The sequence below is a fragment of the Neomonachus schauinslandi genome, chromosome 3 (genome assembly GCF_002201575.2).
Source record: "Neomonachus schauinslandi chromosome 3, ASM220157v2, whole genome shotgun sequence".
NCBI lineage: Eukaryota > Metazoa > Chordata > Mammalia > Carnivora > Phocidae > Neomonachus > Neomonachus schauinslandi.
The window spans coordinates 75,547,819-75,562,665 of NC_058405.1; the positions used below are offsets into that span (position 1 = coordinate 75,547,819).

The window sequence follows — 14,847 nt, forward strand, 5'->3', positions numbered from 1 at the left end:
GTGAATTAGTTTCATAAATTATTTGTGGGGGAACTTCTTGTCTGACCTTTCCATTATGTAGCAGTCATGTTGTTACTTTATATAAAGTATCCTTCTTTACTCTTAATAACATATGTGACACTTTTACTTATTAAAAACGGTAGCATATTCAGTTTTGAAGAGTTCTTTAAACTCTGCTAAAATGTGGTTTATTTAGTATTTTCATGATGTTTTGGTAAACTAAGTTAAGAGATAAAAGCAATTTGTCTCTAAATTTCTAAAACTTTAAATTTTAGCTGAATGCAATGGCCAACAGAGCAGCTGGAAAAGGTTATGAAAATGAAGACAACTATTCTAACATTAGATTTCAGTTTGTTGGAATTGAAAATATTCATGTCATGCGGTCCAGCCTTCAGAAATTACTGGAAGGTATGATTATTTTTTGCCTTTGAGGCAACTTTGTCTAATAGAAATATAATGTCAGCACATTATAAAATTAAAGATTATGTAATTTAAAATTTTCCTATATCCACATTCAAAAAAGTAAAAGTTGAAATTAATATATTTTGTATAATGTATTAAAAACATGTTAACATGTAATCAGTATAAAAAATTAGTAATGACACATTTTAGGTTTTTTCCTTGAAGTCTTAAAAATTGACTAGTTTGTATTTTACACTGTTAAACCACATCTCAGTTTGGACTACCCACGTGTCAGTTCGGGTAGTGGCTACTGTATTGGACAGTACAGTTCTAATGGTTTTGCAAAAAAAAACAAAGAAAAGGTTATTATTAGGTAAATATTCTTGCTTATTCTTGAAGATTAATTGATAATAATGCTCCATTTAAGTATTAAGGTATCTTTCCAGTCGTGGTGTAGAATTTTAAAAATTAAAATACCAAACTTTTAAATTAAGCAGTTCATACACCAATTTTTTTTTTTTTTTTAAGAGATTGGAGCTTTTTTTAAGCACAAGGAATGATAGAAAAATGTACCCAAAAAATCCAGTATTGCAGTTCTGATAGCATCTTTTCATTTATAGAGTCTCATTTTTTATTTTGTCCTCTTCCTCCCAATTCACTCACTCAGAGAGAGCTTGAATAGGAGAAGTGGAGACTCTAGCTGCATTCTAATGAAATGTTTTTTTCCCCTTTTTAGTCAATGGTACCAAAGGGCTTTCTGTCAGTGATTTCTACTCTGGTTTGGAGAGCTCAGGATGGCTCCGCCATATCAAAGCTGTTATGGACGCTGCAATCTTCTTAGCCAAAGTAACTCTTCTTCTCTCATATTTTGTTTGGGGATTTATAATGGTTGGGAAGGAATGCATTTATCCTGTTGGGTGCTGCTACCCTTTCCAGTCAGATAACTTTTATGTTTTACTTTTTTAATGAGGCTTACTTTAATTTGAGCTTTAAAAGATCATGTAGTATTTCATGTAGGGACTTAAAAAGAAACCCCCATACACTTGGAAACAGCAATTTTGGTTTTGTTTTTTTGTTTGCTTTGTGTTTTGTCTTGTTTTTTTGAAATTATGCTGTGACAGCATTATCATTGTAGTCGTTGCTCTTCCTTGTAATGCAATACTTGCTAGTACAGTTTGAATAAGTAGAACTTAATTGATGTACCTAAAATGTATTCTGCTGTAATCTAAGTATGTGATCTTTCTTTTCAGGCAATAATGGTTGAAAATGCAAGTGTGTTGGTACATTGTTCTGATGGTTGGGATAGGACTTCCCAGGTTTGTTCCCTTGGCTCTCTTTTATTGGATTCCTACTACAGGACAATCAAAGGATTCATGGTAAGGAGTGATTTGGCTAGATCAGTGATTCTCAAATAGGAATGATTTTGTCCTCCCAGGAGACATTTGGCAATGTTAGGAGACAGTTTTGGTTGTTACAAAGAAAAGGGTGCGACTAGCACTTAGCTGATAGGGGCCCAGGATACTGCTAATATTCTGTACTGCAGAGGATAGCCCCTGCAATAAAGACCTAACTGGCCCAAACTGTATTTAGTGCTGAGGTTGAAAAACCTTGAGTTAGACTGATTTCCATTTGTGCCATCTCTTTGACAACAAGTTTTGAATATAAAAGTTTTTTTTTCTAAAATGTTATAGTAGAAATATTCAGTATTTTCTCCTCCATTTTTATACGACAAATGTGAATGATGTAAAACAAGGCACAAATAGGAGTACTTAAAAATTACGTTCTAGAGGAAACTTTCTATTTAAAACGCCTTCATTCATTAATTGTAATTACACATTAGGAGGAAGCATGTTTTATATCTGAAGATTAAATTTCTAGTTGAATAGATTTTCTGCTTTGTGAAGCTAAAGCCCTGGCTCCTGTTTTTTGTTTGTCTTTTAACACAAGATTAGATTAACTTACGTTTTCAAAATTTACATCTTAATTCATGGCAAGTTAAGTAAGTGAAGAGACGGTAGAAAGTTTTCACTAGTTTAGAATAATTAAATGCAGTGCCATCTTAAAGCAGGGGAAGGTTTAACATCACCACATCCCTTTCAGCACCGTTATTTGGTGGCACTAACATATTGAGTCTTGGACAGGCTGAATGGAGGTATTGCTAATAAAATTATGTGCAGCTTACCTTAAGGGTGTAAGATGAGGAATATTTTCTCTGCCATGTTTGGCTTTAATTGTTTGCTAGACATTCAAATGAAATCATGTAATAAATGCCCAGGGACAGTGTGAGAGCTTCCCAGGCAAAAGGAACAATGAGAACCAAAGCATAGCTCTGTAGGCTGAATGCAGGTGATGTGTAATGGCTGGAGTTGAGGGTGTTAGCGCGGGGAGCTTGGGTGCAGAAGGATATAGTGGGATGAAGGCCTCAGGAAGAGAAGACGAATTTGGCCTTTACCCTCTTTGGGTAGTGAGAGCCATTAAAGGGCTTTAAATAGAGGAAACAGTAACTTGCTTGGATCTGCTTTGTAAAAAGATGGCTTGGTGTCTTCCAGGTGGAGGCTGGGAGACCAGTGTAGAAACTGGTAAGATAACTCAGGAGAGAAAAGAGGGCCAGGAGTAAGGCAGAACCACGCGAATGCAGAGGAGGTAATAGGTTCAACCTCCAAGGTAGAGAAGGCTGAGAAGGTAGAACAGTAGGAATTGTTCCTGGATTGGATGTGGAGAAGAGAGGAGGCCTCTTCCAGGATGATTTCCTGTCTCTGGACTCCGTTGCTAGGATGGTGCTGTTCTCTTGCTCTCTACTTAGAAAAGCAGAAGTCTAAGTTTAGTGAGAAAGATACTGAGTTAAGTTTTAGATGTGGATGTGTAGATGACCGGCAGAGGGCCTGCAGTGAAATCTGGGGCTCCAGCCTGAAGACCACTTGCCTGAGGTCACACAGGTGTGGAAGTGGCAAAGCCAGGATTTGAGCCCATGCAATATGGCTCCAGAAATTGTATCTTTCCCCGTCACATTATATGGCCTTCTGGAAAGATTTACAACAAAGAGAAGCTAAAGGTGGCTGTTTTTTTAAATCCCTGGCAGTGAGTACTACCTCCCTCCCTCCCTTCTTTCTTTTGGGGTGTGTTTCTCCATCTCGTCATTTTGTCCAGTAGGAATTTAACCTCCCTGTTCCAGAGTGTGCTCAGCTGAAAGTAAGGAACATGTTGCCTCTCGGTGCTTCTTCAGTGAGGCTTCTTCTTTCGCCTTAGTTGTGGAGTTTGTTCTGTCAGTCTTCAGGCCAATTTCTGGGGTATTCAGGATGATTTGATAATTATCTGTTTGTGTTCAACTGACAAGACCAGCCTGGGATCCTCCTACTCTGCCGCCATCTTAGCTCCCCCCCACCCCCCCCAGGTGGCAGTTTTGACACTGAAAAGAATGTACTTGGTGCTTATATAATGAAATTATGAGATATATTAAATACTAAGAAGATCGGTTGTATAAATTAGACTGAAAAAAATTAGAAGCCTATTACTTCAGTAGAGTTGTGACAGAGAAAACAGATAAAGACAGTCCATTCAAGAGGTTAGATATCACCATCTGAATTTGAATATACACTTTTTATTGGTGTCTTTATCATTCTTTTTCTGTTAAGTACTATATAAGTAACGTACAAGTAAGCCAGAAGGTTTAAAGCATACACCCCAGTCTACCACCTATAGTTAACACTGTTAACATCTTGATTTACATTTTTGTAGCCTTTTTTCTATGCAGATATCATCATTAGACATACAGAAATGTAAATGTGTTAGCGCTTTATAACAAGTAGTTTTCACTTAAAATGTAATAAATACAACCTAAATGATTTAAGTCACAGGACTACCGTATTTCTTTTATGTGTCATTTTTACTCTTTGTTAAACCAGCCTCTAATCCAGGTTCTTGCTGTCTTTTGCCTGTAATTAAACAAAAGTTTGTTTTGTTTGCAACCATAAGTTAAAAGGGTAAATGCTGTTAAGATAATAGGATTCAATCCATTTTAAACAAAAGAAATTGAAAGTAGTTGTAAAATGGGTTTTGCTTTTTCTCATTAAGGTTTTAATAGAAAAGGATTGGATCTCTTTTGGACATAAGTTTTCAGAGAGGTGAGTCATAGTTGTACATTTATATATTTTGTAAAATTAGTAAAACCATTTTAGAGTACCAGAATATTTCTGTTCTTCATGAACTCACATATCCAGTGGTAGGTGAGAGTGCTATCAGGTTTTTTGTATGAAAACTGATTTAATTTTTTTCTGTCATTTCTTTCAATTCTCATACCTTAGTTAAATTTTCATGGCAGTTTATTGCCTTCCTTTTTGTCTGGACTGTGGTACTTAGAAAGTAAAGATCCTTTAAAGTTGTGGTTGAAAAACATAGATTTAAATTGTTTTTAATAAAAACATTATGCTTTTTTTTTATGACAGTAGAATAGTGTTTTAGGTTCATGTGTGTGTGTTTAAATTTGATAATATGTGAATAATTAACTTCTTTCAGAGGCATTTTTAAAAGCTTGTACTTTCTGGGGGGTAGGTGTGGCCATTTGGATGGTGACCCAAAGGAAGTCTCACCGGTGTTTACTCAGTTCTTGGAGTGTGTGTGGCATTTGACCGAACAGTTCCCACAAGACTTTGAATTCAATGAAGCATTTCTTCTTCAGATCCATGAACATATTCACTCATGCCAATTTGGAAACTTCCTTGGAAATTGTCAGAAGGAAAGAGAAGAGCTCAAGTAAGACAGTTTGCATAAAATGGACTCTTTTTTTCCTACTTGGTTGAGGTCTAACATAAATCATAGTGGAACATAATAAAATATCTTGACAGTATGTAATAGAATTGAATTTTGTTGTAAAGATTTTATTGTCTCTATTTCTGAAGCTAAGTGCCCTCTATCCCTCACATCCTCGGGTTAACAGTAAAAACACATTTTAAAGAATTTGTTTTGAAATGTAGCATACATATAGAAAAGTGCATATGGCATAAATGTGAAGCTCAGTAAATCTGAAACTCATCCATCTATGTAACCAGCACCCAGAACAAGAAACCTTACCAACACCCTGGAAACCGCCATTCTACTCCTTTCTAATCTGAATATATATTTAGAGCAGAAAAATACTAACTTATTTCATTTCTTAGAAAGTATTGGTCACTAAGCTTTAAAGTTTGGTTAAATATTTTTAAAAACTGTTGGTTTTAAGGTAAGATGAGGCCTTACAGTTTTCCTCACATTTCTAAACAGATATTCTCTGGGGAAAATAAATCTGTGTTAGCTGTAGTGTGTCTGTCCCTGAGTTGGGTCTCGTACCTCTTCTTTCCTAACCAATCTTTGGGAGTAGGGGTTTCTGGTTAAATTTTGATGCAAAGGAAATGTGGGGTAAGGCTGTGAGAAGTGCTTAAATATAAATTTTTTTTGGTTGGGTTTCTGAGTTTAGATTTCTTACAAGTCAATAAAGAGCAGTTATAGATTCTTGAATGTCCAAGTGACATAATAGAGAAGCTAAATCTGGTAGTAGTTTGAAGACAGCCACATACTCTCACTCTCAACAGAATTGAAGGCAGAACTGAGAGCACTTGGAAGATTCTAAAGATGTGTAAAGGGAATTACAAGTGAAATCAGAGTATGACAGAGGTGAACAAATCAAAGAGCATTTAGACTTTAGCTCTGTGCCATAGTAATTCACAGTAGTGTATCATAATTTGGAGCAGGTGACTCTTAGAGTACAGAGCTCTTTTAGGAAAAACTGTTCTTCTCAGTTAGTGCCAAACATCCTCTTACAAAGGAAGATGGTAATAAAAGCACTTATTTCCTAGTAGTCTTTCTCTAAGAACTTACTTATTGGTCATCTTAGGGGTCATAGAAAAATGAGCAGACTCTCCATTTTTCCCCTGTACCCCCAACTATTTTATGTTTATTTGGTAAATATACTATCTAAACCATTCTACCCTTTATCCAATTACTTCACTTAACTTACTCTTAGAGTTGCAATATGATTGGCATCTTTTTACTGTTGAATAATGTCCTGATTTTTCCTAACTCCCTTTTTTTTGCTACTCACTCACACTTAAATTTGTCCCTGCTTTGTAATACATGTTATTATAGCCCAGATATAGGGCTAAGAGAATGAGGCCAAAGAGTGATACAAGTGTCTTACTCTGTATACATGTGTATGGTGATTTGAAATAGGTATAACAGAGACCATGTTTATGAAATTGTGTGAGTTGAAAGGAATCTCTTAACGTGTATGGTTGTGAGAGAAAATGGTAGACCTGTGTTATGTTCAGAGAAACGGTTTTATTTATTTCATGATTATAAGTGAAAGGACAAAAGGGAGAATACAGAATTCAGAGACAAGGTGAGGTTAGGTTGCGAAGAGAAGGAAAAATTAAAACTTAAGTCTACTTGGGAAACAATTGCCTGATTTATAAAAATGAGTATTAGCATCTGTGGGAAAGATCTTTGTTTTTCTCATTACATTAAGGTTAAAGGAAAAGACTTACTCCCTGTGGCCATTTCTCCTGGATGACCAAAAGAAGTACTTAAATCCTCTCTACAGTTCCAAATCTCCGAAATTTGCAGTTTTGGAGCCAAATACAGTATCTTTCAGTTTTAAGTAAGTTGGCATCATTGAGGTATTTATACTTGATTTTTCTCAAACACAATTTATTGAGTTGTTGTTTTTTGTTTTTGTCATAAAGGTTTTGGAGAAACATGTACCACCAATTTGATCGAACATTGCATCCTAGACAGTCCGTGTTTAATATAATAATGAATATGAATGAGCAAAATAAACAGTTAGAGAAAGATATTAAAGACTTAGAATCTGTAAGTATTCTGAAATGTCTAATGTGATATATTTGGAATATTAAATTAGTGTATTTCCTTACTTATGTTCTCAGTGTAAATTAGTATATATAGAAACCTCATAAGTACACGACTGCTTCCAAATCAGATGTCCTCTACTTTCAGTATGTTAGTTTGATTGCTTTCCCTGAATTTTAACATTGAAGTATTTGAAGTACAGTTGACCCTTGAACAACATCGGTTTGAGTTGCACAGGTCCACTTATAAGTGGATTTTTTTTGATAAAGTACAGTACTGTAAATGTATTTTCTCTTGTGATTTTCTTAGTAACACTTTTTTTCTCTAGCCTATTTTATTGTGAGAATATAGTATTAATACATACAACTTACAAAATATGTGTCAATTGACTCTTTAGGCTATTGGTAAGGTTTCCAGTCACGAGTAGACTATTAGTAGTTACATTTTGGGGGGAGTCAAAAGTTATATATGGATTTTTGATTGCATGGGGGGTTGGTTCCCCCAACCCCTGTGTTGTTCAGGGGTGAACTGTATATAGAAAAGTAGAGTTATGAACATAATAAATATCAGGGAATCTACCACCTGGCTTTGTGAGATTTTAACATCATATTTGCTTCAGATCTTTCATGTTTTTGTTTTAAGAAATGAAACATGATAGATATTTGAAGAAATATACTCCTTCTTAGCCCTCCCCACCTGCTTTGGGCTGGATTTGGTGTTAATTGTTCCTGTGCATATTTTTATACTTCTACTATATGTGTTTTTATCCACTATTTATAATACTGTTTTGTGTGATTTGAAATATTTTTATTTTATATTGAAGAAATACAAAAGAATATATTTTTATAAGGCATAAAAGAGCAACAGAAACATGAAGGCACATGTACCCTTCACCCAGCTTAAGGAGCTGCATATTTTAAAGGTTGTTATACTGTCATGCTTCATTTTACTCAACATTGTTTTGAAATTTATCCATGTTGATACATGTAGCCTTAATTCTTGTGTTTTATTAATAACTACTGTATAACATTCTCTTATATGCATATATCACAGTCTATCCATTCAGCTACTGCAGAACATTTAACTTGTTCTCAGTTTTGGATTTCCATGATAACAAAGGAAGTTGAATGACTTTGCATATATTTGCTGGCCATTTTGTTTTTCCTGTTCTTTGAATGGTCTATTCAAACTTCCACTCATTTTTCTGTTGGTATATTTGCCTTTTCCTTATTGATCTGTAAGAATTCTTTATACACCTGACATCAGGGGCGCCTGGGTGGCTCAGTCGTTAAGCGTCTGCCTTCGGTTCAGGTCATGATCCCAGGGTCCTGGGATCGAGCCCCGCATCGGGCTCCCTGCTCTGCAGGAAACCTGCTTCTCCCTCTCCCATCCTCCCCCCGCTTGTGTTCCCTCTCTCGCTGTGTCTCTCTCTGTCAGATAAATAAATAAAAAAATCTTAAAAAAAAAAAAAAATTCTTTATACACCTGACAGTAATTCTTTGTTAGATATCTATCTGTCTATCTGTCTATCACAAGTGGCTTTGTTCAGTCTCTTTTCGTCTTTTCCATTTTTTTTTATGGTATGTTTTGTATAGATGTTTTGAATTTTAATGCAGTCAAATTGGTCACTCTTTATGTTTTATGCCTTCTTTTGTGTCTTGTTTAAGAAGTCTCTCTCCAGTGCTTACCAGAGCACATACCCTCCCCAGTGTCTGATCTGTACCTATGAAACAAATAATGCAATATATGTTAAGAAAAAAAAAAAGAAGATAGCAGGAGGGGAAGAATGAAGGGGGTGGAAATCGGAGGGGGAGACAAACCATGAGAGATAATGGACTCTGAAAAACAAACTGAGGGTTCTAGAGGGGAGGGGGGTGGGAGGATGGGTTAGCCTGGTGATGGGTATTAAAGAGGGCACGTTCTGCATGGAGCACTGGGTGTTACGCACAAACAATGAATCATGGAACACTACATCTAAAACTAATGATGTAATGTATGGGGATTAACATAACAATAAAAAGATTAAAAAAAAAAAAGTCTCTCTCCACCGTAAGTAAGACTTTCTTGTAATCTTTTCTCTGTCATCACATATAAGCAAAAAGGATCGGTGAGTCCATACTTTAAAAATCCTAGACAGTTGGTATAACTCAGACTGTCAGGTCTGCCTCTCAAGCAGGACTGTTCCTTAGTCATCTCTCAGATACGGAGGTAATAAATGGCTGCTTGAGGAAACGATAGGAGGATGTGTAAAGAGAGAGGCAAATCCAAGACATAGGTAAATATCAGCAGAGTGGCCAGAGATCAGTCCAGGGATTAGAGAGCATGACACTCTGTCACAGAATACTTTTAAAATCTTATGTTCTGTTTGGAAAAAAAATTCTGTTGGGACGTCTGGGGGTGGCTTGGTTGAGCGTCCAACTCTTGGTTTCAGTTCAGGTAATGATCTCAGGGTCGTGAGATCAAGCCAAAGCTGGGAGTCTGCTTGAGATTCTCTCTTTCCCTCTCCCTCTGCTCCTCCCCTGTTCTCCTGCTCGCTCTCTCTCAAAGATATATAAATAAATCTAAAAAATAAAAATAAAAAATATTAAAAAATTCTGTTGTGTTCTAAAGCTGGTTATGTTCACCTATCAAATCATTGTAGGGAAACCATGTAAGAAATTTCTTTAGGTAAATAAGTGTGTGTTTGTTATATAGTTATGATTCAGGGTGAAGTCTCATACACATTTCTTTTATTATAAAATGTTTACCTTTTATACTTCCTAAGTAATCTATGCCCTTTTCAAATATGAAGGCTTGATCTTTTACAGTCATGTGTAATAACCATTTTCCACTGTAAAAGTTGTAAACAATTAAGATTCTCAACCATGTCTTACTCTCCACTAGATTTTATTAATTTTTTGAGATCTAACTTTGTATATTGTTCATAAAGAGAACATTTACAAAAGCATGGTTTCTTCTTTCATCTAACCTGTATTGAACATGTAGTGTGTGTAATTAGTAATTTTTTTCAAATTTGGATTTGTTCTAGAAAATTAAGCAACGTAAAAATAAGCAAACAGATGAAATTCTCACCAAGGAATTGTTACATTCAGTTCATCCTGAATCACCTACCCTCAAAACTTCCTTGTGTTTTAAGGAGCAAACTCTGTTGCCTGTGAATCATGCTCTTCGAACTATAGAGGGCAGCAACCCAGCAGATAATCGTTACAGTGAATACGCTGAAGAGTTCTCCAAGTCGGAACCTGGTGTGGTCAGCTTAGAGTATGGTGTGGCCAGAATGACCTGTTAGATCCGTAGAGTATTTTCTGGACTGACTGTAGTGCAAGAATTGGATTCTTGTGAGAATGATGTGCGCATGACCAAAAGGAATTTGTCAAATAATGATCTTAGAGTTTAATAGTCGAAGAAAGGATAATAACTGCTCTTGGGGGAGAAGTAAGTCCGTTTAATTGCATTTCCAGCAGGGAATGACTTTAAGTTCTTTAAGAAACGAGTGGTGTTGGCAGATTTATTCAGAACACAGTTTGTACTGTATACTAGTGAATTGACATTTCTGTATGATTTATATGTTAATTACAGCCAAACAATTCTGAGTAACCTTCCTTAACTATAATTTAATTGCCAGGAAACAAAACTGGAGAAAGTTCTCCCTTAATAATTCACATGGCATGTACTTTTGATTATATAACTCTATAACTATGGATATTTACATATTTTGCCTATTAGTGATGTTTAATGTTGAAGTGCCATGAAAAATATTCTAAGAAAGCCTTAAAATTTCAACTTACTCTTAAGTTTTATAGCGAAGAGCAGGTTTTTGGTTTTTTTGTTTTTTTTTTTCTTTGGGTCAGCCTTGTTTTTATTTGTAAAGAATTGCACCATCATCCCTGCGGGGGCTGCATGCTACAACAGTCCTGTATAAACAGATGTGTACGTACAGCATTAAGTTCATGGTCAGCTGCTCCCACATCCATATTCAAAATTAATGAAACTGAAGGTTTTATTCTGATTACAGTTTGTAAAGTGCTACATTTGATGACATTATTTACAACTTAGATTATTCTTGAATATGTGTAAACTTATTTGACTGTCTTTTATGTATGGATTACTGCATTCTTTTGATTCTTACTTTGTGCTTGGCTTTATTCCTTGAATAACTGTGTAACTTTAAAAAGCTAAGGCTCTAAAACTGTTCTTAGAAATAATGAAGAATGTGTATGTGTACACACACATACACACACATACTGTTCTCTCTCTCAACTTTCAATGAGTTGCTCTTCCTAGAACAGGCTTTCAGTTTCCCCCAAATTTTGGGGTTAAAAAAAAGGAAGTACAGATAGTTTAGATTTTGCTTGGTTGCATGAATTTTAAAGCAGCCATTTCTATGTGGAACATTTTTTCTTCTCCATTAACATAGGAATAAAAAAGGAAAATTAAGGATAGCCTAGTACAAAGTTAATGTTTAGCAGGAACAACTTAAATGCTAGGAAAAGTTTCATTTTGCCATGTTATATTAACTGTGTGCTAGTAACATATCTTTACATGACAAAAAAAAAAAAAAAAACAGTTCACATGCAATTGACGGTATCACCCAGCTGGCTTTAAAATTGAAGGTTTAAGTAACATGACTGACAAGAGGTATGATTCAGGGGTAATAGGAAACCTGGATAGGATCCCTAATGCTTCTCTTTACTGTACTTAGATCTATATTAGTTTTAGGCATAAATATCTTTTTCAAATGGAAAAAAAGCTTTAATGTATGAGAACTTATCTAATCCTGTTTATTTTTCAATGCTTTTGTGTAATGCATTATGTAATAAGAAAAATACTCCTTTTTAAACAGTAACAGAAATGTACTATAAAATATAGTTTGTGATTTAGCCAAGCCTATTTCCATACTTAAGCACTGGGACAGAAAACTTAATCTTTGTGACCACAAAGGGAAACTTTTGTGCCTTGTTCCTTGGTTCCAGTTACTGATTATGGTTTTGGAATCTTCCATGGCAGACTTCTTATATTCAGGTGTTTTTTTTGGTTTATTATTATCTTCAACTTCAGGCATATATATATGTGTTTATGTGCTCACACATGGACTGAGAAATCAGTTAACATCTTAAGTGACCTACAGGGTATATTTTGGCAAAAAGCAGATTGTGTATATGTCTTACAAAATTTCAGTGTGTTTGGGAATGTATAGCATGTAAATTATTACATATTATTTAAAGGAAATTAAATGTTCATATTTTACTTTGGATGTTTTTCTTTTGGAAAAAAACAAATGGGATCAGTTGTGATTGGTTTTTTTCTTTCCTCACTTAGGCAAATGGACCTGCACATTATACTAATCATAACACTGTAAGGTTTGAGCAAGTCATTTTTCAAAAGGTTGATGTTGATAAATAATAACTTGTATATAAAAATAATTTCCAAAATACCTAAAATAGGCATAGTGGGCTAAAAGGTTCAGCAAATATAGTTGATAATGTCACTAATTTTGGTGGAAGGCAGTGTCCAGTGAGTATATACATTCAGGGTAAAATGTCTCACCAAAGGCAGATCTGGAGATAAACAGGATGATGAAAATGACTTGCAGGAAAGAGTTTATATGGGAGTGTTTGGAAAGGTTAGCTAGGCCAGAAGTAGCTCAGGGAATCTTGACTAAATAAAGATGGAGGGAAGTCCTTTTTTTTTTTTTTTAAGTTGTCTTTATTTGGTAGAGTAGCAGGGCAGGGGGGTAGTATCAGGAGCCCCCCCCCCCTTTTTTTAAAGACTATTTTTTTAAGAGAAGTTTTAGGTTCACAGCAAAATTGAGAGAAAGGTCCAGAAATTTCTTATATACTCCACCAGAGTAGTACATTTGTTACAATTGATGAACCTGCATTGACACATCATAATCACCCCAAGTCCATAGTTTACCTTAGGGTTCATTCTTGGTGTTGTATATTCTGTGGGTTTTGGACAAATGAATAATGACCATATAGGGTATTTTTCATGGCGCAAAAAATTCGCTATGCTCTGTCTATTAATCCCTCCCTATCCCCCAACCCCTGGCAACCACTGATCTTTCTGTTGTCTCCATAGTTTTACCATTTCTAGAGTGTCACATAGTAGGGATCATAATAGTGTGTGGGCTTTCAGATTGACGTCTTTCACTTAATAAATGCATTTCAGGGTCTTCTGTGTGTTTTCATGTCTTGATGGCTCATTTCTTTTTTAACATTGAATAATACTCCATTGTCTGGATGTACCACAGTTTATTCATTCACCTATTGAAGACACCTGGCTTGCTTCCAAGTTACAGCAATTGTGAATAAAGTTGGCTTTAAACACCCGTGTGCAGGTTTTTGTGTGGATGGAAGTTTTCACCTCCTTTGAGTAGATACCAAGGAGTGAATTACTGGGTTGTATATAGTAAGAGCATGTTTAATTTTGTAAGAAACTGCCAAACTGTCTTCCAAAGTGGCTGCACCATTTCCCACCAGCAGTGAATGAGAGTTCCTGTTGCTCCACATCCTCACCAGCGTTCAGTGTTGCCAGTGTTCTGCATTTTGGCAATTCGAATAGCCTTTTCTGGCCTCTTTTTTTTTTTTTTTTTTTCTTCAGGTCAGCTTGAGAGTACTGAAAATTTTTCAGTTGGCATTCTAAGGTGTATGAAATTCTGTTCATTTACAAAACTATTGAGAGCAGTTGCAGACTTTTATCAGTAATATCGATCCATTTTCTTTGGCCAAGTTTTAGCTATTTTGTTGGCTTTTCCATGCAGTAATCCAAATGGTATTAACATGTTTGGGTTAAGTTAAAATGTAGAACCTATTTTTAAAAATACATATCTGTAAGCTTTAGAAATCTGTCTCTAGAAAAAGATCAACTGTAAAATCATTGAATATCTGAAGAACAGGATATATACTATGGTACTTGTCTTCTAAGAAAATAAAACACTAATTTCTGCCATTTTTATGAACACTATTAGTGTTGCCTTAGTTATTTCTAAGCAAGTAAAATATCCCTTTGCACAGCAACTTTTGTAAAGTAGTGGAATGTGTAACTGAAAGCAAATTTCAGAAGCGTTTGCATTTAACAATATTTTGGAGCTTCTGTTGCAGAATGATAGGAGTATCACACTCTAAACCACCTACCCCAATCAGTAAACATCTCTCTTGTTCTTAAAGGAAATGCACAATTACTCTGCTACACAACAGGGGGTAGAAACCTTTGTTTTAGGCCACTGAGAGTTTGGGCTCTTTGTTACTGTAGTTATAAAATAGAAAATTATAAAAATAATTTCCAAAATATTTAAAATAGGCATAGTGGGCTAAAAGTTCATCCTGAACGATGAAACCATTAGCACATCCAAGAAGCTAATTATCCTCTGATTTCATCTAAATTCAGTCTTTCATTGACTCCACATGGGCTTTTCTTTATTTTTGCACTCCTACCCAGTTAAGGTTCATGCATGGCACTTGCTTGTAGCTCTTTAGTCTCATCTTGAACAGTCCCCTCACCTTCCTTTGTACTGATGTCTTGAACCAGACCAGCTATAGAGTATCTTACCACTTCCTGCATTTGCCCAGTTGTTTCCTCATGGTGTAGTTTAACTTGTTCCTCTAT

At 35.4% G+C, this 14,847-nt stretch overlaps 1 protein-coding gene across 9 annotated transcripts in view; it reads left to right on the forward strand.

Annotated features, from left to right (window-relative positions):
• MTMR6 (myotubularin related protein 6) overlaps nt 1-12,486 on the forward strand; it is a 34,166-nt gene extending 21,680 nt beyond the window's left edge. For 5 of the 9 annotated variants that reach the window (XM_044913571.1, XM_021678334.2, XM_044913575.1 and 2 more), the window contains 8 exons: nt 276-408; nt 1,139-1,248; nt 1,653-1,778; nt 4,474-4,523; nt 4,951-5,151; nt 6,899-7,030; nt 7,116-7,242; nt 10,268-12,486. In XM_044913571.1, the coding sequence (XP_044769506.1) occupies nt 276-408; nt 1,139-1,248; nt 1,653-1,778; nt 4,474-4,523; nt 4,951-5,151; nt 6,899-7,030; nt 7,116-7,242; nt 10,268-10,528 (1,140 nt within the window). In that variant the 3' untranslated portion in view covers nt 10,529-12,486. The remainder of the gene's footprint in view (nt 1-275; nt 409-1,138; nt 1,249-1,652; nt 1,779-4,473; nt 4,524-4,950; nt 5,152-6,898; nt 7,031-7,115; nt 7,243-10,267) is intronic. The other 4 variants (XM_044913577.1, XM_044913578.1, XM_044913576.1 and 1 more) reach the window with 3 other exon arrangements.
• Nucleotides 12,487-14,847: the final 2,361 nt, after the last annotated feature.